A 25,859-nucleotide genomic window follows, 5' to 3' on the forward strand; every position below is an offset into this window, starting at 1 on the left:
AGTCGAAAGTATAAACATGATACTTGACCATTGAATTCTCTTTGTTGTTAAGTATTGTCAACTTGCAATTATTCAGTACATAAGTGTTATATAGTAGATTCGGTTCATTTCTGTGAAAATATTAGTTATAACAGTAATTACTGAGCTTGAATGATAATTAGATAGATATGGGTGGGATCGGTCCTCAATCGTTTAGAGCAATTACTTTGTAACTGTGAAAATATTGAAATTAACCTCCCTGTTCTAGATTTTTCCAAACTGAATAATTATGAACGCTAACTATATGCTTTCAAGCATCTCAATGAAACATTTACAACCGTTCACACTACTTAAATAGTAGTAAAGTCCAATGGAAATGCTTGATTTGCCGGCATCATCTGTCCTTTGAAGGTAAGAGAGATGAATGTATTGGAATTCATGCATGGAATATATGATGGAGGAAGAAACCTATTTGTATCAGTTAAACTGATAGAAGGCTTCCATGATTGAGAATGAGTGATAAACTGACAATTGAGAGACATTGATAAAATCTATATTTCTAAATAATTAAAATTTGAATGAATGTTAAAGGACACTCATTTCTTCCTATTTGGAACTTGTCACCTGGGCGTGCCTGCATCCCAGAGTTGATGTTCACTTCTGCACTCGAACCTAATACCGTTCGCTTCAACTGTATTCTGTTCCTGTTAGCAACGAGTTTACTTCTAGAGATGAATCAACATTGATTGTTATTGTAAGTTTACCATGCTTCTGGATTAAGTCTGTCAGTGAGTCCACACTCACATTTTTTCCTACTTCTGACTCATTAGTTTTTAGTAACTGCATTCGATGACTTATATCCATATGAAATTCAAAACCATGAATCTATTACTTCAAGTGTCTATGTGTTATTCATCAAGCTAGTAAATTCGAATAACTACTTACTTGCTTAAAATATATGATATTTAATATTTGTGAGGATATGCGTTTTCCGGATGTTAACACTTAGTATTGAATGATATCAATCTCTGTTGGCATAGTAACTTTTTGAACAACTGTTAGGAAGGTGAAGATACTATATCTCAATAATTTATTTATATTCGTTAGCCAAAAAAGTTTCATCTATCGATATGGTAATTTGTATACATACGTTAAGTTATAGATTTATGTATGTTAAGTATTGCCTAATCCTTTGTATTCAAATATGACTACTACCTTGAGAAATAAATGATTTATAATTCAGTGTATCTGACTGGTTTTCGGTTTATTTTTAGTGCAAAATAGATCTTTTTCTGTAATCTTATCTTTTATCTTATGTTGTGTAAATCTAAATACTTCCTATTACAAGCACCAGATATTGTTTGGTCATAATAGCAGTTATCTTGAAAAGTCCCAAATAGTAAACAACATGTTTGCTGAAGAATGTTATTTTTATTTTAATTTTAGTATTCCACTAATCATCATTTTTATAATTAAAACGGATATTTTTTGTTTCTTCTATCATATCAGTTTACGTATGTATTTATGTACATGCACACAGATATATATGAATATATATATACAAACACCCATAAAAATATATCATCAGTAGAATTATCATTTCAGCCATTAATTTATACATATCAGTTTTATAGTTGACTGTTATGATGTGCTTTTTTTTTTAGATTGAAAAAAATATCTTCATTGTATATCCTAAATAGTCGGATATTAAGAATAAATAAGAAAAAGGGAACTGAAGGGAAAATAGGAAGTAGAAAAAAAAGTGATAAATGACCTTTTCCCCTATTCGTTTACTTAACTTTTACTGCTTGTTTTCTTATTCAATAAAAAAGAATAAATAAGAAGTGATAGATGTTAGAATAAAGTGTCATATTAACATTTACATAAATTAAAGAGGATGATTATTCGTTTATCTTCACTGAGTTTTTTTAAAGTGTAGTGAATAATCACAGAAATTAATAATACCTACTTACGTTCGATTGCTAAGTGACAACAACTTCATATAATTAATTCTAAACTGATAAATAAGGGACTAAACAGTTTTTTAGCTGTAATATTTAAAGTATTGTGATAAAAATGCTCAATATTTAATAACACCTGAGATAAAATTATTGTCTGTCAATGAACAAATAGCTGCTCACTAGTGACTGTCTCAAAGAAGTATTTCTTAGAGCTCTAGTGAGAAGACGTGACCAGTGGAGTTCAACCAAGTCTGTTGTAAGATATTAACTCACTGATAATAATGGTGGATGTGTCGCTCAATTTCGTGGATTAGTTGAAGTTAGACATTAATACCGTTTGATGCCGGTCGGCTCGCGCTCGCACGCGAAACTGATAGGTCCCGGGTTGGAATATTGAGAGGTGGGATCGTGGATGCGCACTGCTGAGGAGTCCCACAATAGAACGAAATGGCCGTCCAGTGTTTCCAGGTTTTCCGTAGTGGTCTAGCTTCAATTGACTCATGAATTCAACTATTAAATAGCCGTCTATTTAAATTACTGGTTTACCTATGTTTTAAATGTGTAACTATTATAAACACTTTCTCAACACATTAAGTCTAGGAATCGCTTTATTTATTAATGTATTTACAAAAAGCTTAACATAATATTATTACACTGGATGCAACAAAATTCGAACGGAAACAAAAAGCTGGTTGGTACATATTTTGTTCTCAATTATTCTTTGGACATTGTTACATTATAATTCATACATGTAAACAACTACACAACACCTTATATAAGGGTAAAAATATTCAATGGGGCTGAAGATAAATAGTGTATTATTATTATCATTATCGTAAAACCTTCTTTTAAGAAATGTTTTTGGACAGTTTCACGAGGTAGAATTTGTTACAGTAATTTTTTTTGAAAACTACCTACATATGTATTATTGATTAATTAACTTCAATTGATTATTCTCTTATTTAAGATTTTTGAATAAATTCAAGTTTTAAAACTTTTTGGGAAGCAACATTTGGTAGTATATGGTACGGTATGGATTTCTGGACACAAAATAGGGTTATCTATCAAAGAACATGAATAAATTACATGCTAATTAGCGCTGAATGTATACAAATTTTAATGTATGCCGAAAATGTTTTTTTTTAATATTGGTCATAATTTGCCGATAAATATTTGTTTTGAACCAGATAATTCACTCTCTGTTTTTACATACACAGACGTATGAGTGAAGAATATTCTTCTCTTTTATTAAAATCTCATATCAGGCTTCCACGAAGATGATCTCAAACCAAAGATTAAAAATTATAGCTAAATTTGACGTATATATTCTATTTTTCTAAATACAAGCTATGTCATAAATTTATGATTGTCAGTATAATAAGTTTGTTTATCGTTTATAAATGTTGGGATGATTGTACGTTACGTATAATGCGATCAGCTTTTAGGCCAATAAAGATACCAAGATGTGAATAACCACAACTATACAATATGTCTAACCTAGAACTTTCAATTGACATGAAGAGCATGATACGGTTTGATCACTGAGTCAAAATACAAACATGAATGATTTTCAGTTTGACTCAATCTATTGTAGAATAACCATTAATTTTATCTCACCCCTCATATTGCTTGATTGATTGACTAGATCTTTAGAATATTTGATAATACAGACCGACTGAAATATATAGATTAATTTGTTTTGATAATGAATTAAGAGTATCATTATTATTTATGTGGTCAATAATCAAGCTTTTTTCACATGGCTTTCTTTTAGTTAACATTATCAAGGTCATTTATGTTCCATTATTATTTATAGGATATCTAGTTTATTCATTGTTTTGGTAAGTATTCTAGGCCAAAATAGATAATGTTCTTTGTGTCATTATTTATTTGTAGAAAGAAAAAAAAACTAGAAATGACTACACGAAGTAACAATAACAATAATAATAATTTTTTTCTATATCTTAGTTTCTGTTCATAAATCATTATGATAATTTATCTGCCTATTCTTTTGTATTATCAGCCTGCCTATCTTTATGTCTACCTATCTACCAATCATTTGAAAACAGGAGAATATATGCTAAGTGAAAATAAGCGAACGGAATTTAAATATTTCTTGTGGAGAAAAATCAATAGACAACAAGATACGAATATTGAAACTTAAAAAAATACGTGTATAAGAGCTAATATTTTCTGTTTGATAGATTTAGGAAATTACTTTCATAGTTTAGAAAAGAAGCAATCTATAGGCAAAGTTGGATGATGGTTAGTAGTGGAATCCAGAACGTCCTCTCTGGGATTCGTCAGCTGGATATACCTGCATCTCAGAGTTGATGTTCACTCCAAGACTCGAACCCAGTACCGCTTACTTCAAACACCATTGCGTTATCCGCTTAACTACTGAGTTCTGATAACCACCTGCTTAAGCAATGGGGTGAAGCTTGAATTCATTTGGTATTGTTTGCTTATATCTTTCTATTGTTATTTATCCACCATCCATCTTTGCTTATAAAGCTTGTGACTTAAGGCAATATCGAGGCAGTCCGCACAGGATGCACGTATTCCAACAAGAGACTGATCAATTACAGACCTAAATAACAACGGAAAGATCCAAGTAAACAATCCTAAATGAAAAAAAATTTCCTAAATAGTCAGCTTTCGTTTTATTGAACGATATTTTTAATATTAATTTACGATTTAGAGAAATAAATATGATCTTCATCTGAATTACCAATGTTATGTTCATGATACTATTTTGTATAATAATAATAATAAGCTGTGTTTATTTGCATATGCGTATAGACATATGGATAATAAATGATCAGCACTGGGATCCAAGTCGATTATTCCTATTTGTTAATGACTTGTCAGTTATATTTACTCACATCTCAGTGTTAGTGTTCTTAGTTATATTCAAACTTGGAAGTTATAACTAGGAAAGTGACAACTGTATTCAAACATACAACTGAGTTATGAGACCTCTCATGTTCACTGAGTAGTAGCTATTGCCAGTCATTATGATTTACCTGACCGATTTGTCTGTAGTAACATTTAGCCTCCTAACATGAACGTTGGCCATTCACTATAACTGTGTACAGTTTGATTAGGATCACGAACAATATCCTATTATAATGAAGGGGGTTTGGTGATATAAGATAAATTTCTAACTGATAAATATGAAAAGGCTTGCTTTTTAGTTTCACGTTTATTGTTATCGGTCTTCAACACGGAATTCGCTAGCTGTTATTTTTCTTCGTCATTTTCTTCTTCATCATCAATACCTTGAGCTGAAAATTATGGGATCTGGCTAAAAAACCTTTCTGAATTAAATTATCAAGTCATCTCTTAATAACATTTAAAGGAATGCCATAACTTCTTGTAAAACTATTTGAAAATGGAGAACTATGTGCGAAGGAAGTTTGTATGCACACTAATGTATGAATGCGTGTGAGAGGGACAGAGAAGGTCAGAGCATAAAAAGTTATAAATCCAGACAATATTAATCTTCTGTATGTAACTAAATGATTATGTATATGTGGACACTGAGTTAATATATTTTAAATTGTGTAAACTCCAATTGTATATTTTTGCAATTAGTCATTGTTCGATAAGATAATTGTGTCATTGAAAACAATCAAAGTTATTCTCAACCCATAAGTAAAGCAATACAAGAGTTAAAATAGATACATTTATGCGGATCGTCCACTTAAAAGTTAGTTCCATTGATGGACTAACATTGGGTTGAATCCCCGTCACCTGCTTACAGGAGTGAATAAATGTCTCACGGTATTCACTATTGTAGTCCAACCATGAGAAAGACATAACTGATGGAATCGAGTGAATTTCATATTGTTTCGTTAACGGATAAAAGAAGGAAATATTAACAATCCAATTTTGATGATAATGGTCTCGTGGATCTGAGCCCGTTTATGATGACTGAACGTTCTTGGTTTGATGGAATGTTAATTTTTAGATTTACATTGAGGACGAATTTTATACAAGGTTGGAAGAGATTTTCAGTGGTGATAACTTGTTTACGGTCTCTATTAGCTAACTGATATTAATTAGTGGTGATATTCTGATCCCCGATTTCACTATGAACTACCATCTCTTATAAATTCATTGCTGTTTAGTATTCTTGTAAAGATTCTGAAATAAAACATAGGAACATGTATATTATCTATTATTTATCAATTTTCCGACTATGATGCCATTGAACTAGAGTATATTGTAAATAATCCACCATTTAATTTACTAAGTTAATGCATACCTGTTAATACCAGTCAAAAAATAACGTTGTCGTAGTTCTCCGAATTTCAGCTCCATACAGTACAACTATTTTGACGTTTGTATTGAAGATTGTGACTTTGATATTAGTCGACAGACAGTTGTTCTGAGTTCTATATGTTGTTCAACTGTAGGAATACTATCATTGCTTTGCTAATACTCGCCTTTACGTCCCCATTGGATCCTCCTTGTCCATCGATGATACTGTGCAGGCAGATACGTGGAAGATTTCACATCTTCCAAAGTTTCTCCATCAAATGTGAATGTGATGATGTTCTCCGTGTTGTATTTGAGGATCTTGCTACTTCATTTATGTATGTTGAGGCCTACTGCTACAGAGGCTTCTGCAACACTGTTGAAAATTTTTCCCAGTACCGTTAGATTTATGCCTCTATAGTTCTTACATTTGCTCAGATCTCCTTTCATCGGTGTCTTGATGATGTATCGTTCTGCCTCCCAAATCTTCCTGAATAGAACAAGAAGCATAGTTGCAGCCACTTCTACGTCTAACTTCAATGATTCGGTTGATATATTATCAGGTCCTACCGTTGTCACACTCTTGATTTGTCTAATGGCCATCTTGATTTCTTTGATAGTAGGTTAAGTGACATCTATAGTAATGTCTGTCTGCGCTAGTCCGATGTCCTTCGGATTCGGAGGAGCCGACATATTCAAGAGTTCCTCAAAGTGCACTTCCCACCTATTACTCTGTTCTCCAATCTCAGTGACTGGCTTGCCTTTTTTGTCTTTAACTGGTCGCTCTGGTTTACTATATTTCCGAAGCAGTTGTGTGATGTTTCCTTCCGTTTCAGCTTTTTCCAATGTCCTTGCTAGGTTTTCGATGTATTTCTGTTTGTCAGCTCTAATGCTCTTCTTCACTTGCTTGTTTGCTTCTGTGTACTCAGTTTGTGTCTTGACTTTCTCTGTTCTTGTTCGGCTGTTGTTAATTTCTGTCTTTCTGTTCTTCCTCTCTCGAACCCTGCCCAAGGTTTCCATGGAGATCCGTCCCTTTTGACGATGCTTCTTGTGGTCCATCACCTCCAGAGACGTTGAAGTTAGTGCTTCTTTGATCTCTTTCGAACTGTCCTCCATAGTAGTTCCTTCTGTGAGTAGATCTTGTGAGGCTTGGTACCTTTGTTGAAAGTTAGGTTGAATTTTTTGAGTTTGTCAGTATATCGAATGTGAGCTGTACTGAATCTTTGTAATGCTGTTTGTCCAGTTGTTCAATACTTCTTTAGCTTCAGTTTCATTTTGGCAACCACCAGGTGGTGATCTGAAGCTATACCAGTTTCTCTCCTGGTTCTCACGTCTTCTATTGACCTTGTGAATTTTTTGCTGATGCAAATATGATCGATGTGTTTCTGTGTAGTGTGAAGCAGTGAGACAGATGTAGCTTTGTGTATGTGTTTGTGTGGGAATATTGTGGCGCCTATAACCAATTTGTTGAATGCACATCAGTTTGCAAATTTCTCCCCATTTTCGTTTCCTTCTCCCAGTCCATGTCGTCCCATGATATCTTCATGTCCGGTGTTGTTCATTCCAACTTTGGCGTTTAGGTCTCCTATCAGGATGGTGAGATGTTTTCTTAGACACTTCTCTGTGATTGATTGCAGCCTATCATAGAACTGATCTTTAATGTCGTCGTTGTTATGATTGATGGGTGCATAACACTGGATAATATTTATTGTGATTTCCTCCTTCTTTGTTTTGAAAGATGCTTTGATGATCTTGGATCCACGAGATTCCCCCTAATTAATTGCTTTATCTGCTTCTTCGGACAGCATCAGAGTAACTCAATGAGTGTGCGCAGCACTTTTCTCTCCATGACCGGAGTACAACAGCATCTCTCCCAAATCTTCTTTTCTGTATAGCTTTGGTCCAATGTGTTTCACTCATTCTGAGCACCGTCAAGTTGTATCCCCTGATTTCCGTAGCTGTTTGATTGGTCCTTTATGTCTGTCACATTTTCCGGACATTCCATGTACCTATATTAATCGTTGTTCTGGTTGTTAGAAGGAGCATCGGCCTCGTGACTTCCGAAGGATCTCAGCTTTCACCATGAAGCGTCATAACTCTCCTCATAGAAGATTCTTCAACTCGGCGGGCAGAGTTTAAATGGTTTAAAATGTTTATCCCGGTTAACGTTTTTTTTAGTAATTTTATTTTCTACGGGATGGAGTTTCTGACTGGGTGCCCGACCCTCCTCCTGTATCTGTGCTTGGAACCAGAGTAACCCTAGAGGATCTATAGGCGGGGTTATCGTAGAAACCTAGTTATTGTTAAATGAAATCGCACCAAAAAGTATTTTAGGTTATTTGATTAATAATCATTCGGTTACTACATCTTTATATTAACCTGCCTTCCTTTGGCTTGTGGTGATATGGTGGTCAGGGAAGTTACTGACAAATAATATGGTCAATTACCTGTATTTAAAATGAACTTACTTAACTCAGAAGGAGATTTCGTCCATCAATATAAAACTAGATCACCTGAAGTACCAGAGATACTGATCACTGAGTTTGATTAAAGCTGAGACATGTGAAGGCACTCTGTTGAAATCGCCCATTACTAAGACGAAACCGCTGTTTGATAACTTCTGATTTTTTGTAACTTTTCAGTTTAGATTATTCAGTAATGTAAACTCCATTCATTCTAATCATGTGCGTTTGATATAACATTCAGTAATTAAGGTAATATAGTTCTAGACTGATAATCAGTAGCTCACTGGTTCACTTGTTGGTTAAAGATAGTTTTTGTTCCTATTCACACAGTAACTTTGCAGAAATACCTTTTTTCTTCTTTAGGCACCAATAGGAACTGTTGATGGAACGCAGGTTTTATGTAATAATTAATCAAGATGTTGAATGAGTAAGAACACACCATATGAATAATCCAGTTTACCTGAATCATTCTAACCGAATCACAGAGAATTAATAAAATAAATTATAATTCATTATATACAACATATATACATGCTAGTTCAATATTTTGATGAAAGACATTTAGGACACATAAATGTTTAACGAACACAAATCATATTTTGACTAGTGATAGCCTACAACACATCATCGTATAATCTAGTTGTAAATAATTTCAGACATCTTGAACTATAAAATAATATCCAGTCATAACTAGCTTTATATTGAAATATTTTAATATACAACAAATATACTCTAATTTATTTTTTATCCATACCATTTTCTTGATTTCTTTATATTTTAATCTGTACAACATGGTCATCTGAATCACCTTTATATTCAATATTCTTTCCTGTATAGTACTACTGGTTTACCAAACAGTTTTATCTCACACCATTTGATCAATAAACTAAACTGTTATCACTGTAAATTTGCACTTTTGAGATGTTTTTTTTTCAATTTTTTTTTATTTATGAATGAAATATTTTAGTTGAGTTTGTAATTCACAATTATCTATAGTCAATTGTATAGAGTTGATCATAGTCGAATTATTATTTCTATTCTTTTTTTTTTTAACTTCTATGGGTTTTATCATGGTAATTATCGATTAGTTATCTAAACCTTAGTTGACTGATTTCATTCGATTATATTTTATAGTTATCTGAAATATAAAATGATAACCATTTTAAAGTTCAGATCACGATTAACAAATTTATATATAACACATATCACATAATAACAGAATTAGTTTTTAACATTTATACATTATTATTAATAAACTATGAAATACAAAATAATGCGTTCATTCATTAAGACTAAGAGAAAATCAATAAAATAACGGATTAGTTTAAACAATTTTAATCATTTTAACAATCATTCTTTTTTCTTAAAAAAATAAATGTATATTAGTAAGATCCTTAACAATTCAAGTATAAATTGACTATGCCAAATCTTGTTTTGAAGAAGCCAATATAATAAACACTTTTAATTGATCTACAATTTATTACTGATTATACGATATTAATTTTTTTTTAATTTATAACTAACTTGTAATATATTGTAGTGCAAACTTATTCTAATTTAACCAATCAGAATGTTATAGTTGTAAGTTTCAACTAAATTTATTGATTAATTTTTATAACCTTCAATAAAGGTAGATGATAATTAAGTAGGTCATTTATATAAGTTATTGTATAAAATGTATGTGAAAAAAGTTTTTTTTAAATATGAGTTTGTAGTCATAACAACCAACAAATGAACCTGTAAATTGTCTATATATTAAACATATAATCGCGTTATGTATGGTCATTTTCTATTCCACCTGAAAAGAACTTTTATATAATATTGAATATTTTATGAATAATAAAAAACTACATTACAGAAATAAAAAGTGTAAGAAATTCCTATGATAATAAGACTTTTGTTTTGTATGAATTAATAATTAAATCTTATATTACAAGGTGAACTCACATAAACACAGCATATACTAAATGGTGAAATAATTATGAAAAGAATAGTGAGATTAGTTTTAAATTATTTTTAAGCAAGCAAACAATTAATTAATTGTAATAGTTGTTTAGTATTCCATGAATGACTTTATAAATGATTGTAATGGTTGTTATTTTGATATCACAATCAATTCATTAGGTGAAACTGGTGTAGGTTTATAATTCTATATAGTATGATAGCTTTGTAGTGTCACATGATTATTGAAACACCATGTAGATAGATACAAATGTGACATAAATAGATAAGATAATGATTAAAAATTGAATGGTGCAACAAAACTCAAATTTAAAATGTTACGCTAATATTAGTTGTCAGAGTCTATTTTTTTTGCACAAGGATGATTACTGGAGTTAAAAGAGAGTTATAAGAAAAAGTGGTGTGAAAATTAGTGTGATTAGTCAATAGTACACAGTGTCGTGTTTGTCTCGTATTGAATAATGATTGAAATAATTCGATGAACAAAGTTAGTGTGACACAAGATTTCGGGTAGTCTTGCCGATGAGTACCAACTAACCTGAAACCTACGTCAATGACTCTGTCATTTACTTATAAAACTTCCTTACACATAACTTACTGAACATTGAAGTTCTTCAAAATATTTGAATTTTCTTTAGACTTGATTATCATGAAGCGATTAATAATACATTATGTTGGTAGACAACTTGATGGAACATTTAGTCGACAAGATTAAATTTACACTTTTTGTGATCAGTTTATTTCATGGCCTAAATGTCATAATATTTAATCACTATATCTAGGCATTTCAGTTTAAACCGAACCAATAAGAAAGCATTTAGTTAATGCGATTTTCATCATAGATCAAAATGAATTGGCGAATGATTAAAGACAATATAGTGTTGGCTAGTTTTATGGTTTCTGTCTAAGATTTCACATCAATATACCTCTGTCGAGAGTGATTAGCTCTACCGACATTTAAAGAAGCGATATTGACTGCAATTATCCACATTTTTCCACTTGTAGACAGGAATATTTCATTTTGTATGATGAATTCATCAATTAATTCAAATTAATCATCTAGCAAGCAGTCAAACTAGACAAATATCACAATGGTATATATATATATATATATATATATATATATATATATATAAACGCATCAAGTAACCAGAATCCATCTAATTCCGTATGCTAAGATGATAGAGAAGATTTGTAGCCCAGGTGGATGATTTTTATGAAGTTTTGTTCTCTGAGTCGGATGATTTTGGTCATGGGGATTTCATTGTTTTTCTGAACGACATCATCAACACAAATTGCAACACAGAGAACAAAACTTCAACAAAACTCCGTATACTATCAAGTCAACTGGTCAGGTAAAGTTATAGAAACAGGTGAATTCATTCACCTGTTTTGTTGGATTGATTATGATGGTGCATAAAAAGTTTTTAATTTTAAATAAAAGTCAAATACAGAGAATCATACGTTCTACTCATATACTGTATGTGCTAGAATTGACTAGATCAAAGCTTTTTTTAATTCAACTTATAATTTGCAAGTTGAGTGATTTATGTACTGTATTGAATGACATGACGACAAAGTGATCTATTAAATTAGTATCTATCTCATTTCATATAAAACATTAATTGACATGATAATTATTAGACATCAAACCAACATCATTTATATGAATTATATAATTTGGACTGCATGAAAATGAAATGATCAAGTATCACTTCTTCCTGATCAATATTTGTTCATATTATGAGATGATGGGATCAAAATACAAAGATTTGTTGGATTTCTTTTAGTTTACAAACAATAACTGACTAATAATTGGATGTATGGACGATATTATTGTAAAAAAATTCAAAAAAATTTTTGCTAGAGATATGTAACAGTTTAGATGGTGGCTGGAGGTAGTCAACAGAAAAGCCTGGACCCGGGTTTCGTGCTACTTGGCACTCGTCACAAGCTATTTGTAAGCAATGATGAATTTTTATTTTATTTTTTAATCTTTATATAATTCTTCGAAATGATGGTCTTCTAACAAGAAGAAAATTTTCTTTGTTGAGTTCTCTGTTTCTTATTCAATGACACTATGGGTTATTCTGATTTTCTAACATTTGATCTATTTTATTAAATAATTTACAACTGATTGAAATCATGAGTCAATTGAAACTAGACCACCATGGAAAACCTGGAAGCACTGGACGGCCATTCCGTCCTAGTATGAGATTCCTCAGCAGCGCGCCTGGCGCGAGACTGGTAGGTCCTGGGTTCGAATCTCGCGGGGGGCGAGATCGTGGATGCGCACTGCTGATCATTCCCAAAGTAGGACGAAACGGTCGTCCAGTGTTTTCAGGTTTTCTATGGTGGTCTAGCTTCAATTGACTCATGATTTCAACCTGTGAAATTTCTAAAAATCTCCACAAAACCCATTCTGATAATTTACGACTGTTTTAAGTAATATAAAAATGTCTTTATTAAGATCAATTTTGAAGAGAAGTATATATAATTAGTATGACTCACTTATTATTGAAGATATCTGGAATTTATTTGATCAATTCTATTTCTTTTTTTTCCTATATCAAAGACTGTTGGTCAAAGTTGAGTCATCTAGATCATATTAGCTTAATTACAAATGTGTTTATTTAATTTATGACAAAACGTTCTAATTCAATGTTTCATATTTTATGACAAAAAATGAATTAAACTATTTATTCCTATTTTGTTATTTATTATCTTCATGTTATTAATTCTGGAATTTTGAAACCAATATTCAACAACAAAAAAAAGAATGTTTGGTATTTGGATGTAAATAGTAAGATCTTTAGTGGAAATATAGTAGTTCTTAATTTTATGAAATTCTTTTGTTAAACATTCTTTACAATTTGGTGTTAACATTTTCAAAATCGGTGATTCTAAGTATTGATTGGCCGATATTGTTATATGTCAATTATGACAAGTCAAAGAATATTACTGCATAATATGAACATTACATTGTCTGATGACGTAATTATATTTAGGTAAATAGGTAATGTAAATATATTTTGATAAATTATAAGAAAATTACTTATTTAAATGCACTAATATTTGTATGAAAGTTTCAACCAATATCTATCCTTTTGGCAAGAAAAAACTACTTCAATAAGAATTTTACACACTTTCTATCAGTAGTTTGTTTTATACGATTAGAAATTTTTGCATTATGTTTACGAGGATTGTTGAACTTTAAGTTTCATATATCACTGACTAATTCAGGGTTAAAGTTAGTTGTTACCAGATAAGAACTGCAATGTCTGTTGGTATCTTAATGATTATTTCTAAACAAAACGCCATCAAAATTGTTCTGTTTCGTGTTGTTTTTTTTTCATTAACTGCAGTTTATGCACGAGATGGGCAAAATTCTAGGAAAGCATTTTCTTCAGATTAAAATCTTAGAAATATGAAATTCAAGATTACATTTAATGTTTATCTGAAAAAGTGAGAAAAATTAAGTATACCCATCTTTTGAAAGAATCTTTTCAAAAACTTAGTCGCTAAATTTCAGCTCTCAATAATAATAAATATTCATGATGCTTTAAAGATCATGCAAGTAAATGTTCATTTTTACTAATAAATGACATACTCAGTATCTTAATTAAAGATATTTTGTATGTGAGATCTAACCAACATAGTATTGTGGTTCTCGTGACTCTAATAAAAAAAATTTTGTCCGCCTATAGTTTACATATCATTGATAAGTTAATTTATGTATCTGAAGCTGTACATGTTAATGAATAATTGTTTGGTGGGGTATTTACTACTTTTTTGCAAAAACTTGATAATGTAATTCCGGGTGTGTATGCATGTGTACTTAGTGAGCTCTATATACCCCCCCCCAAAAAAAAGAGAATTTGTTCAGTATTTGACATAAATGTGTTAAAAGGTATACTTTCTCAATGATTCCACCAAATTTTTCAAAAAAGCTTTATGATTAAGCAAAATTTCCTTGTGACTGACAAAATTCCATTAACAGTATTATTTATTCACCAAGCTTTAAATATCCTCCGGTAAGTTTCAAATTGATCCATGAATCTTTTGTATCACTCACAAATTCATTTCTCATTTCAGTGTTTATTTCACCTTTTCCATTTGCATGAATCAATTTACCTTTGCAGCTATTATGACTTATTATTATACTTCTTAAGTTTCACTACTTGTTCTACTAACTAGTTGTTCTAATAATCGATAACTAAACTTTGACAAAAATAGAATTCCATTATTATATCGATTCCTGATTAATAAATTAGTTGGTTTACTGCAAATCATTCTAGTCTTAGTTGTTATTTTAATTTATATTGCATAGTTTAGTTTTAATTGACATCATGAACTAATCAATGTTAGACCACCATTGATAACATGGAAGCACTGGATGGCCGTTTAGTCCTAATATGGGACTGCTCAGCTCCTCAATTTAGTTTGTTGATCAGGTTTTATTGATTTTTTTATTAACTTGGACTTATTTGATTTGCACATTAGGTGAAGGTCGTTTCGTTTTTTTAATGACTTCGCTCACATACAGTAAAAACACTTCTATTGTGGCATAAGAAACAATTAATCAGGTTATTTTTATGTTTCACTAATTAGATTTTGCTTATGAAATTTGTGTATCTCCGGCATGATAATAGGTGTACACTAATGAAGAGCCTTAAAAGGGTAGGCAACAATTGTCCACTACAGAATGATATTTTTTCAATGGCGCACCGTCTATCGGAGTTAGTTCATTATGTAGACTATTTTTAGATTGGATAGTCTTAACAATTTTTCTGTACAACAGAAAATGGTTAAAAAACGTCACATTCAAATGCGATAAACATAATTTTTTGATGTATTTGTTTTAGCATTTGTGTCTTGGTGATAGAATTGTTCATTTACATTTTCGGTATGTATAAGTGTATTTGTGTCTACGTTTGTACATTTATAGGTAATGAAATAATCTGCATATAGCTAGATTAATCCATTTTATGCATAACGTATTCATATATTATAAGTGAATGATAAATGTGTGAAAATCAATCAATAATGTCAGTTAAAAGGGATCGTTATCAATAAGTGACCACATTACCGGCAAAAATCACTTGTTTGCGATTGAATTTTAATGAAGACTAAAAGAAAGAAGTAGACATTTTTAATTATGTTATGACGAAAGTCGAGTGCGCGTAGACATTAAGTAATAAATCCTGAGTTTAACTGATATATTCACAAATGGTAAGTATTTTTTATTGTAGTATATTCATTCCACTTTATATTTTGTTGTCAAAACTCACTTATGTAGATAACGAGTTGAATAAAAAATAATTCGATCACATCATTGAATAGAAGTTGAATGGTGGCGAACTTATCGCTGGTAATAATGAAGATTTGTATTTCAAGAGAATTATTTTAGTGCAGTTGCATTCACTGAACTGACTGATTTTATTATAAAGTTTTCATTGTATTTCCGGACAAAATAATATACTCAAACTTCAAATAAAAACGAGCTATTCGATTTTCTCGACATGTGACCAACGGTTTGTTCTGTAAACCTTGAACTTGATTAATTCAAATCCTACAAAGAGTATTAGTTCCTAGAAGATTGCATGTGTGCCGTGGTGAAAAGTTTCAGATAGAACGGAACATAGGTCACACAGTTAACATTTGCGGTTATTAGTTTAAAAATATGCTGTTTGTTAAACTTCTCAAAACGGTAGCAAAAAAATGAGATTCTTTCAATACTAACATGAACTAATGCAAACTCGATAGTACAGAGAGTAATATATACAATGTTTCAATAGTTATCCACACGATGAAACTCCAGAAGAAGTCAGGATAGTCTCAAAAAGCTTGATATTTAACGAAGTCAAGAAACATAATTTGAAGTGAAACAACTTTTTTATTTATTAACATACCATGATACTGAGGTACATACAACTAGCAGATTAAGTATCAACAACAGGTCAATTAACAGGATAGCTCTTTGCAGAAATATAGCATAGAAAACTGTTATCTCAGTTATTCCTACCATCTAGAACTATCCATTATCAATAAAAAAGTCTAGATAACTACAATTCATCTCAGCATTTTTACCATATATTTAATAAAAAGACATGGTGTAACGAAAACTGTGAAATTTCAAAAAAACTATTTATTCTGGAACCGATTTGTATAATACCAATCGTGCATCCACTAAACAACTGGATTCTCACATGACTCTATATTTGTAAACTTTCATCCAACACATTTTTAATTGTTCTGACATCTTTTGTTATTCGTGACTTACAATTAAACGTGTTAATCAACTTTAAATGAAATTTGTTCAAGTCATGTATATGATAAATGCTTTTTCTAACATGACGTATGACTGCATTGTTTAGACTGGACCAACACATCAGTATAGATTATTAGTAAGTTGATTTTTCTGGTATCCTGACTGATTCAATGAAGTAATGTTATTGATGGGATTATTGTTATCAGGCAACATAACGGTACACATATAGGAGAAAAAAATGAAATGGAACTGTATTCAGTTATACAAGTTGAATTGTACTAATAGGCTTTAAGACAAGTCCCAATGTCATATTTTCGATTTCTCAAAACTGGTTTTCTACCATCAATTTAGTTCTGTTTTTTGTTTTGGTTTGATAAACATCAAGCAAGATAGATTGACTAGTATCTTAGTATATGTGATAGATGTTAAATGGTTGAAGGCAAACAGTTAAGTTCATAAGAAACTGATACTTTGAATACACCGTATGGTATAGGACATTATGTCCTCTAAAGATTTCTCATGGTAGCTGGCTGCCAAAGCCTTTGCATTCATGTGATATAAATTTTTGAAAAATTCCCATATTGTAAATTTAGAATACCATATATAAGCGAACAATATTGTTTTCGATTAGATCTTCATCAGTCTTTACTCTAATACACAGTAGTATTTATATGCATATACAAAATTATTAAATATTCACTTCTAGTTCAATACGACAACATATATTCAGGGTTTTTCACTTTCATTACAGAAATAAATAAGTGAATAAATGCATTGAGTAGCGACCAATGTGATATTTGTTTGGTCCTTAGTGCCGATTGATGACATCTTCTTACATGGCGTCGAAGTGTAGTGGATTAACACTGTGATTCAATTCAAAAATCGCCCGGAAAGGTATACTGTTTGGTCTGGAAAATAATTGACTGAGTACAACCGAACATATCGCATGACTTGGAAGCAATACCATTTATAATTGTTGTCAAATAGTTTTGAAGAGACTTCAAATTGGACGAAACAACTCACCACTGCTTATCTTCTTACCAATCATAGCTATCCTACAAGTGGCGTCTCTTGATGGCAGAAATTTAGGACAGTCATTTCTAAAAGAATAAGTGGAATACATAAACAAAATTTTTTGAGATAGTTATGAGACTAGGTAACTGGAAATCTATGAATGCAACAGTGGAGAAACTAACAGCTGTTTTACTAAAGCTTGAATTCTCTCTTTAGTATAACGCGATAAATTCTTCGGCTGTCGAACCCAAGATATGTACACTTGATTCTGAGCGTGTCGCCATTAAACTATTGAGCTGTAGTCTAATGATGCGCGTCCCCAACTTGAGTTCACTCTTTACAAAACTCATCTGTTATCGTCATCCCGTTTTCATTTGTCCTACTTCATTCATAAACTCTATACGAAATGACTTTTCACCAACATTGTGAAAATCCATCTGTGATCTTGTCACTAGTAAGTATGCGTTCATCATTTAGGCGAGTATTTTGTGGAGGTCAGTATTATCGAAAGATAGTTTTCATTAATATTCAATGATCTTCAATGATCCTCCGAAGGATGATGATTCTGAATCAGTCACTATCTTCAAAATGAGTTAGATAAGAATGACATTTTGACATAAAAACACATTAATACTCATTCAATGCTACTCCAGGTATCGAACTCCAAACATTCATGTCTCACAATGGAGCTAAATCATTAGCTAACGCTCCCTATAGAAAATTAATTTATGAAGAATAATACCTACAAATTAAATCAATCTTTATAAAACTCCTTTATTAATTCATGAAAATCTTTACTTGTTTTCATTCAATAGTTTAATACTTTTCATTCAATCGATAAAATGAAATTGATCAGATTATTGTTTTTATTTTTCTCACCATTTCAGTCTTATTAACGTTATTGTATAGAATTATGTACATAGAATCGTTCATTATTTGGACCATGTCATAATATATTTTAATTGTGTATGTTATTGACTATTTGACCTAAATATAAATAAGTTTCTTTGTGTATTATTGTTACGCTTAATGGTATTCGTTTATTTGCTCAAGTAAAAAATAAATAAAGACAGATAATCGATACTTAGAAAAAAAGGTCATTTACATAAGCAAATATCATTTTTTTAAAATATAAATTGAATTCTTATAATGGTTTGAGTGTATAAACATGTTTCTCTGTGGGTGTATATATATGTGTGCACGTCATTGTGGAAACGTGATTTATAGATAAACATGAACTTTGAAGATAAAACCATACATTGTATAATTGACGAGAAAAATATTCATTTGGATTTTTAAAAAGAATAATGTTGACGAAAAACATGATTTTACAATAAAACAATAACAATTTGTTTACATAAAAATTGTTTCAAACTAATTTGATAACAAGTGTTGGAAAAGTTACATATGATAAATGTAAAATGGGTATTTCATCGGTATTTCAATACAACGCCTGTAGTCAATTTAATATGAACTGAGTTCAGCTCAAAATTTGTCCATTACACGCCTATTAATTAGAGCACTGAGAAGTCAGACAAATGATGGAATGTAATTCATAATAATAACTAACGGGATTCTGTTTTGAAATACTAGGCCAAAGAGTATCAGATAACAGTGATCATCTATGACCCCGCAAATAATCAAAACTAAAACCTAAAAGCCTTACAATGAGAGCTTTATATTTAAACCATTAAGTTGACTCCCGATGATACCAGTTTATAGCTACAGTTAGTTCGTGATATTGTTCTGGGATCATTGCCTGATATGTATCTCACATTAGTTAGATTCCATCAGCCACAAGTTGTCACTAGAACTTCAGGATTGCTTCTTTAACTTAGTTACTCTAACATTGGTGAAAATTTCAAACGATTATCTATCTGTAATATGTCCGTGATGTACAATACAAATTCACCTATTTTATATGTAGTCATCTACTCATTAAACAATTATCTCGTTAGAAGCTGTGATGAGTGGAGTTAAACCATATCGTATTTCAGTCAGTTACCCACCAATGAGATTAGAAGATAGTTGAGCGATATGGGGAGTTGATTGAAGTTAAGCAATGCACACCATTGAGTACATGTCGAGTTGTCTAATGGTTGGGCCCTCGCATATCTAACTAAAGGTCCCATGTTCGAACCTTGGTTGGGCCTTGGATGCACACTGCTAAGGAGTTCCACAGTGAGACGAAACAACTTTCCAATGTTCCCTTGTTTTCAATGGTTATCTAGCTAGCATAAGTTTGTGATGTAAATTATGAAAATTCTACAATCCCAACAAAACCCTTATACTGATAGTAACGCTAAACAAAAATAAACAGAAGTTCAATAAAAAAATACTTGTAATTTGAGTTTAACTCATCCTATAGATTAATCTCCATTAGTAACAATCCTTATCAATCAAGTCCACTATATACCATTCACCATTTTACTAAAATCTTTAGGATATTGATTAATACATTATTATGTGTATGAGCAGGGATACTACTCAAATGGCTAAAATGAAGAAAGTAGTTTATGTAATATAGAGCTCTGATAGTTTTCTACCTAAGGTAGTAGAGGAAATTCGGGAAATATAGTTTCATGGTAGCTCGTGACTAAATTATTTCTACATGTCATCCGGTTCCTTAAGCTCATTTACACTTTTACCTTGGGATAACGAATTGCCAAATTCTTTAGATGGATCTGCTGAAACAATCAATCTAGTTTATAACAAATGTATTTCTTGTTATGCCCCAATAAGTAGAAAAATTGCATTTCTGACGCTTCGTGACTTAATGTAAGCCACTTCTTCAAAGTGGACTAATAGCCGAATTAAATTAACGCAAGTTCAAATAGTACAAAAGAAACAATGCAGAATATTTTTAGCACAGTCAAAATAATATTTTTCATTGTTTCCTTTGTACTATTTTAACTTTCGTTAATTTACACCGGCTATTTATTCACTCTGAAGAAGTGGCTTATATTAAGTCACGAAACGTCAGAAATACAATTTTTCTACTCATTGGGACATCAAAAAAATATTTATTATTAACTATCTACCCAATGCTCAATTTATTTGAAACTGTCTAGTCCAATCTTGGCATTTATACCTACAATCTAGTTTATATCCTGGCCATCCCTTTTTATCCTCTTACTTTTGCGAAACACCCTTACCATTTGGATTTAGTGGGTAAGATTTCACTGATAGAGGCAGTAGACTTGTGAAACCATTTCGAGCAGGATGGAGGACATTTCTCATCCTCGTCCTTACTAGGGCGCTTAGGGGTAAGTACAAATACATACTTCACGTATTGATATACTTCGTCATTAATTTATTCAAGGTACTAGGTAAACTGGTTTCAAGTTTTTCAAATAGAACTGCTTTTTGTCGAATTTTCAAACATTTGTTGAGTGTTAAAAATCAAGTATTTTCTCCATACAACTAACCCAAACTATTCAACGGATATTTTGATTTTGTTTCACTAAGTTAGTTCTATGAAGAATTACTAAGACAATTTATTTTTTGCTCGTAGAAATCTGAATTTGAACATAGAGAAATGAGTAAATCTGACCTGTGATCTTATCGTAAAAAGGTCATCTACGTTATATACGTGTTTGTTAAATGGTTACCTAGATTAAAAAGGTCAAGTGAATGACCTTTTCAGAAATAAATAATTTCCAAACGAGTTGTAATTAATTAAAAGTTTTATAAATAAGTATTTAGTGATGTGGAAATTTAAAATGAAGGAGAAAATGTTCAAAATGACGTAGAAGTATTTTATAATCTTAAATTTTGCCCTGTTCAAAATGTTGTTCAAACCCTACCGATCATCCAACACAATATGACATTATTAATGCAAGTGGTTTGAGAAGATTGTTGGATTTTGTGGTTCACATTACTAACTACTTTTAGTTAGCTGACGGCTGAAAGCCAAAAAGTGCTGAACAAACTATTTTATCCTCATATAGAGTCATAAACAATGCACATCCACGACCACACATTCGATCGAACACCTGACCTTCAGGCTGACATTTAACATCTAAACCACTCAGTAAGGATTATGATGTTTACAGTTTTGATGCAAATCAATTCGCACTATCTTTTAGCCAGCAATCAATGTCATAAGTGGGTAGCTGCCTCAGATACGACATGGTCTGGCTTCACTGATTCTCACTAGAAATCCTGGAATTTTCTTTAGGCACTAGTGAGTACATGATTATTATTAACATGAAGAGTTTGTGAAGGTTTTTATAGTTTATAGTTTGCATTACAAACTGATTTTATTCTAACAACCACTGACAACTATTATTATGTCATCTATTTCCAATTATAATATCAAAAATCGATTCTGGAGGTTTTCATTTTGTCGGAACTCGTTAACGTAGTTTATCTATAAATATGAAGAAGTTGTGTCCACGTTCACATCAACAGTACACTACAGTTTTATCTATGTCTATGAATTTAATAAGATTGAAAAATGTTTTTAAAATGTATCACATTTAATGAGTTGATTTAGATCAATGTTCACAAACTCGTACGACTACCTTTTATTATTGAAAGCCTATCACGTTTCTAATTATCAGTAATAATAATAATATGTGGAAGAGATTGATATTATGACGGTATAATGAAAGTGATGTTATTGTCCATAAGAATGGTGAGAGTTTTATGAAAAAAAGTCGCTAGTTTCGAGAATATGATACTATGGTAAATGTTCCTACCCGATGACATATTCCCAGCATCCATGTACTACAGAGTATCTTAAATATTAATTCAGAAGTCTATCAGATATCTTTTTGTTATAACAAGCAATATGTGGGTGATTATCTGACTAAATTATGAAGTCAATTTTGTGATTCTATCATCTTCAATCAATTAGGTTAAGACTATATTTGAAAACCTAGATTACGACATCTTATCATCTAATATTTCTACAAACTATGCGGTATAGTTAATATTCCCACCACCAATTTTACCCAGCATTTAAACCTTTTAACGGGTTGGATACATATTTACTTATTCAATTATAGTTTAGTTTATTTTTTTAATATTTTTTTTTTGTTGTTGAAGGGGAATCAGTAAGAAGACACATTGTCCTCATGAGAATCCAATAAGAGTTGATAAGCTAAACAATTCGTAGAAAATTTCTGATTTTCTACGTTTATTAACAATTTCTCTATCATTGGTAAATACAATTAATTTTATGATTGGTTTAAATGATTGACCTTGTCCAATTACATGAGTGATTCATTAACTGTTGGTTAAATTAGAAAATAGACAGAATTTAATAACATTGTGATGGGCTGATAGACAAATGGTTGAAAGTTCATTATCTTAGCGAAGAAAAGACAGTGGAAATAAACGAATTATAAAATACGTAGACTAACCATTGTTTATTTGATTAATATTTAACTGCTTATTGAGGAATCATTGAATATTACTTCTTTATGAATAAATTATGTATTAACAATGATTTATCAATTATTTATTGATCAATCAACATATATATATATATATATATTCTAATATTGAGCTGTTTCAACTATAGCGAATCAGTTTACCGACATGGATTTGTAAATTGTTGAGGGTTTACTATTTAACCGAACTGGATTAATTTATCTATTTTAATTGTATTTATAATTCGTCCCTCAATCTGGAATTATTTATCAAACTAGAGATAAATCTAACAATCCTCTATAATAATGTTACCAAAGAAAAAGCGTTGGATGGCGGCTGCACATACGTCCTCCACAAATCTAATTTCCTCTTCTTCTACAGTGACTACCATTTCAAATATTGGTTCAAAAAAGCTCTGCTGTGATACACCTATGCAAACAGTTGGGTCAGTTTCTAGATCACTACCAAATTCAGTAGCTTCTACTCAACTTCCGGTCAGATCCTTAGCAACTGGGAATTTACTATCCACTGGAGATCCATATAGTTTGTCTATGCTCCAACAACAATCTCTCACAAATCGGTCAATGTCTAATATGACTACCGAGTATTTACACAGTGATCATAAATCACAACTAGTGACATCTAGACAATCTAGTCATCCTGTTAAGTCTGCTTTACCTGGACGTCGAAATGATGTGAATTCAAACTTGATGACAACAATTTCTCACTATCCTACGGAACTATTGCAACAACAGCAACAACAACAACCTGGATTACTTCTTCAGGTATTGCCACAGGAATATCTAGCAAATTATGCTCAGAATTTGGCTAAGCTTAATGTTAATAAAAATTCTGGAGATTTAGTGCATCTTCCTTCTAATGACTGTTCTATTGGATCTAAAATAAGCAAGATGGACACATTATCTTCTGTACAGAATACTGGATATTCCCAAGGTTTATTACATCAACCTGATACTCAGGGACGTCAGACCCATATATCTACTCATAATAATTCACCAAATCTACCACTCAGGATAAAAAGCCCAGATAATTCGAAGACTCAGAGGACATCTCAGTCACTTAGCTCTAGTCCTATGCTTAATTCACCTGTGTTCCAATATCCAGCTCCTAACAACTCACAGAGATTTTCTCCTCCTCCACACCCACCTCCTAGACGTTTAAGTGGTTCTAGCGAACAAACAAGACATAATAAACCTTTGACACAAAGCCATCAATTGCCGAGTGGATTTGATTTACCAACAATATCTGCTGTAGCTAGAGCAGCCAGTATGTTATCCCCTTCTCAACTTGAAGCTGCAGCTGTATTACTTTCCCAGTGGGATAATGTTAACCAGTTAGCATTATTAGCTAATAATTCCTCGTATAGAAATCTATGCAACATTGTTGATTCTTCTGGAAATAAACAACCGGTCAATTCAAGTCATAGTTTTTCTCCACCGGTTTCTTCTGAACCAAATCCTGTTACTAGTGGTGGTTACATTGAAAATCATGTCCACATCACAAATAGAAACGGGTAAGTTATTTTTCTTTTCATGAATGAATGATTATTAATATATTTGTACATCACAATTAGCGTTTTTATCTGTTTTTGTTAAGTAATTTTAGTCATTCAGTTATTTTTAAAATATTATCTTTAGATAGTTGAAGTCCTTACAATATTATTTCATGAAAATCATTAACTTACAAACTGTGCAATGTAATAAGATGTAGGCTTGATTGTTGAGAGTTATGATGGTTAGGAGACACCATTGTTCAGAAAGCTGAAATGTTTTGAGTTAAGATCATACGATGTTGTTAATGCACCTATTCCCTGACAATATTTTTAAAAAATTTAAAGTATTTTGATTAGTTGATGTCCTTTGCTCTCTGTTTAGTGACGTTCATTTTTATGCATTCAGTTTTTTCATATTTTGTTTTACTGGTTTGCCAAGATACAAAACAATTTCAAATGGTTCTGTTATTTTCGTTTTTAGTTTTATAGAACTAATCATTTAGAGTTAGTCATAGGTAATGATTAATCGTTACGACAACATTTATTGGTAGTGTGTTCTTTTGCTTTGCTTTCTGTATTTTGGTGCATTATACATGCTTGAATTTTCATGAATGTATTCTACTAATGACAGAAATTTTTGGACAAGAATCATTATTAACCATCTGCATATCAGTTAATCATTAATAACATAGAGCCTGTCACATATGTGCACTGATTCAAGTTACCATATATCAGCACGACGAGATCAAATTAACAAGATGATATAGGCAAACAGCAGTCAATTCTAATAACATTACGTTCTCTGAAATGGATTGCTTTTTCAAAAAAATGTGTTGTTTATGATAATGATGATGATAAAAACAAAACCTTAAAATTAGATCGTTCAACTTCATGAACGCATTATCATAAAAAGATTTTTCTTTATTAACATATCTGTTTTCTACATATTGATGGATAATTCTAATAGTAATTTCGACTCTTTTTACGTACTTTATATTGTTTACGAGTCAAGACTTTAACCAAAAGCATTTGGTGTTATTTTTCATTCAGGT

The 25,859-nt window shown here is 31.3% G+C and overlaps 1 protein-coding gene across 2 annotated transcripts in view; it reads left to right on the forward strand.

The window, feature by feature from the left end:
* Nucleotides 1-23,178: 23,178 nt before the first annotated feature.
* JMJD1C_1 (putative JmjC domain-containing histone demethylation protein 2C) overlaps nucleotides 23,179-25,859 on the forward strand; it is a gene marked incomplete at its 5' end in the record, with an annotated part of 52,957 nt that continues 50,276 nt past the window's right edge. The window contains one exon of one of the 2 annotated variants that reach the window (XM_051209647.1): nucleotides 23,179-24,828. In XM_051209647.1, the coding sequence (XP_051075103.1) occupies nucleotides 23,600-24,828 (1,229 nt within the window). The remainder of the gene's footprint in view (nucleotides 24,829-25,859) is intronic. The other variant, XM_035731148.2, reaches the window with a different exon arrangement.

Source organism: Schistosoma haematobium, chromosome 1 (genome assembly GCF_000699445.3).
Source record: "Schistosoma haematobium chromosome 1, whole genome shotgun sequence".
Lineage (NCBI taxonomy): Eukaryota > Metazoa > Platyhelminthes > Trematoda > Strigeidida > Schistosomatidae > Schistosoma > Schistosoma haematobium.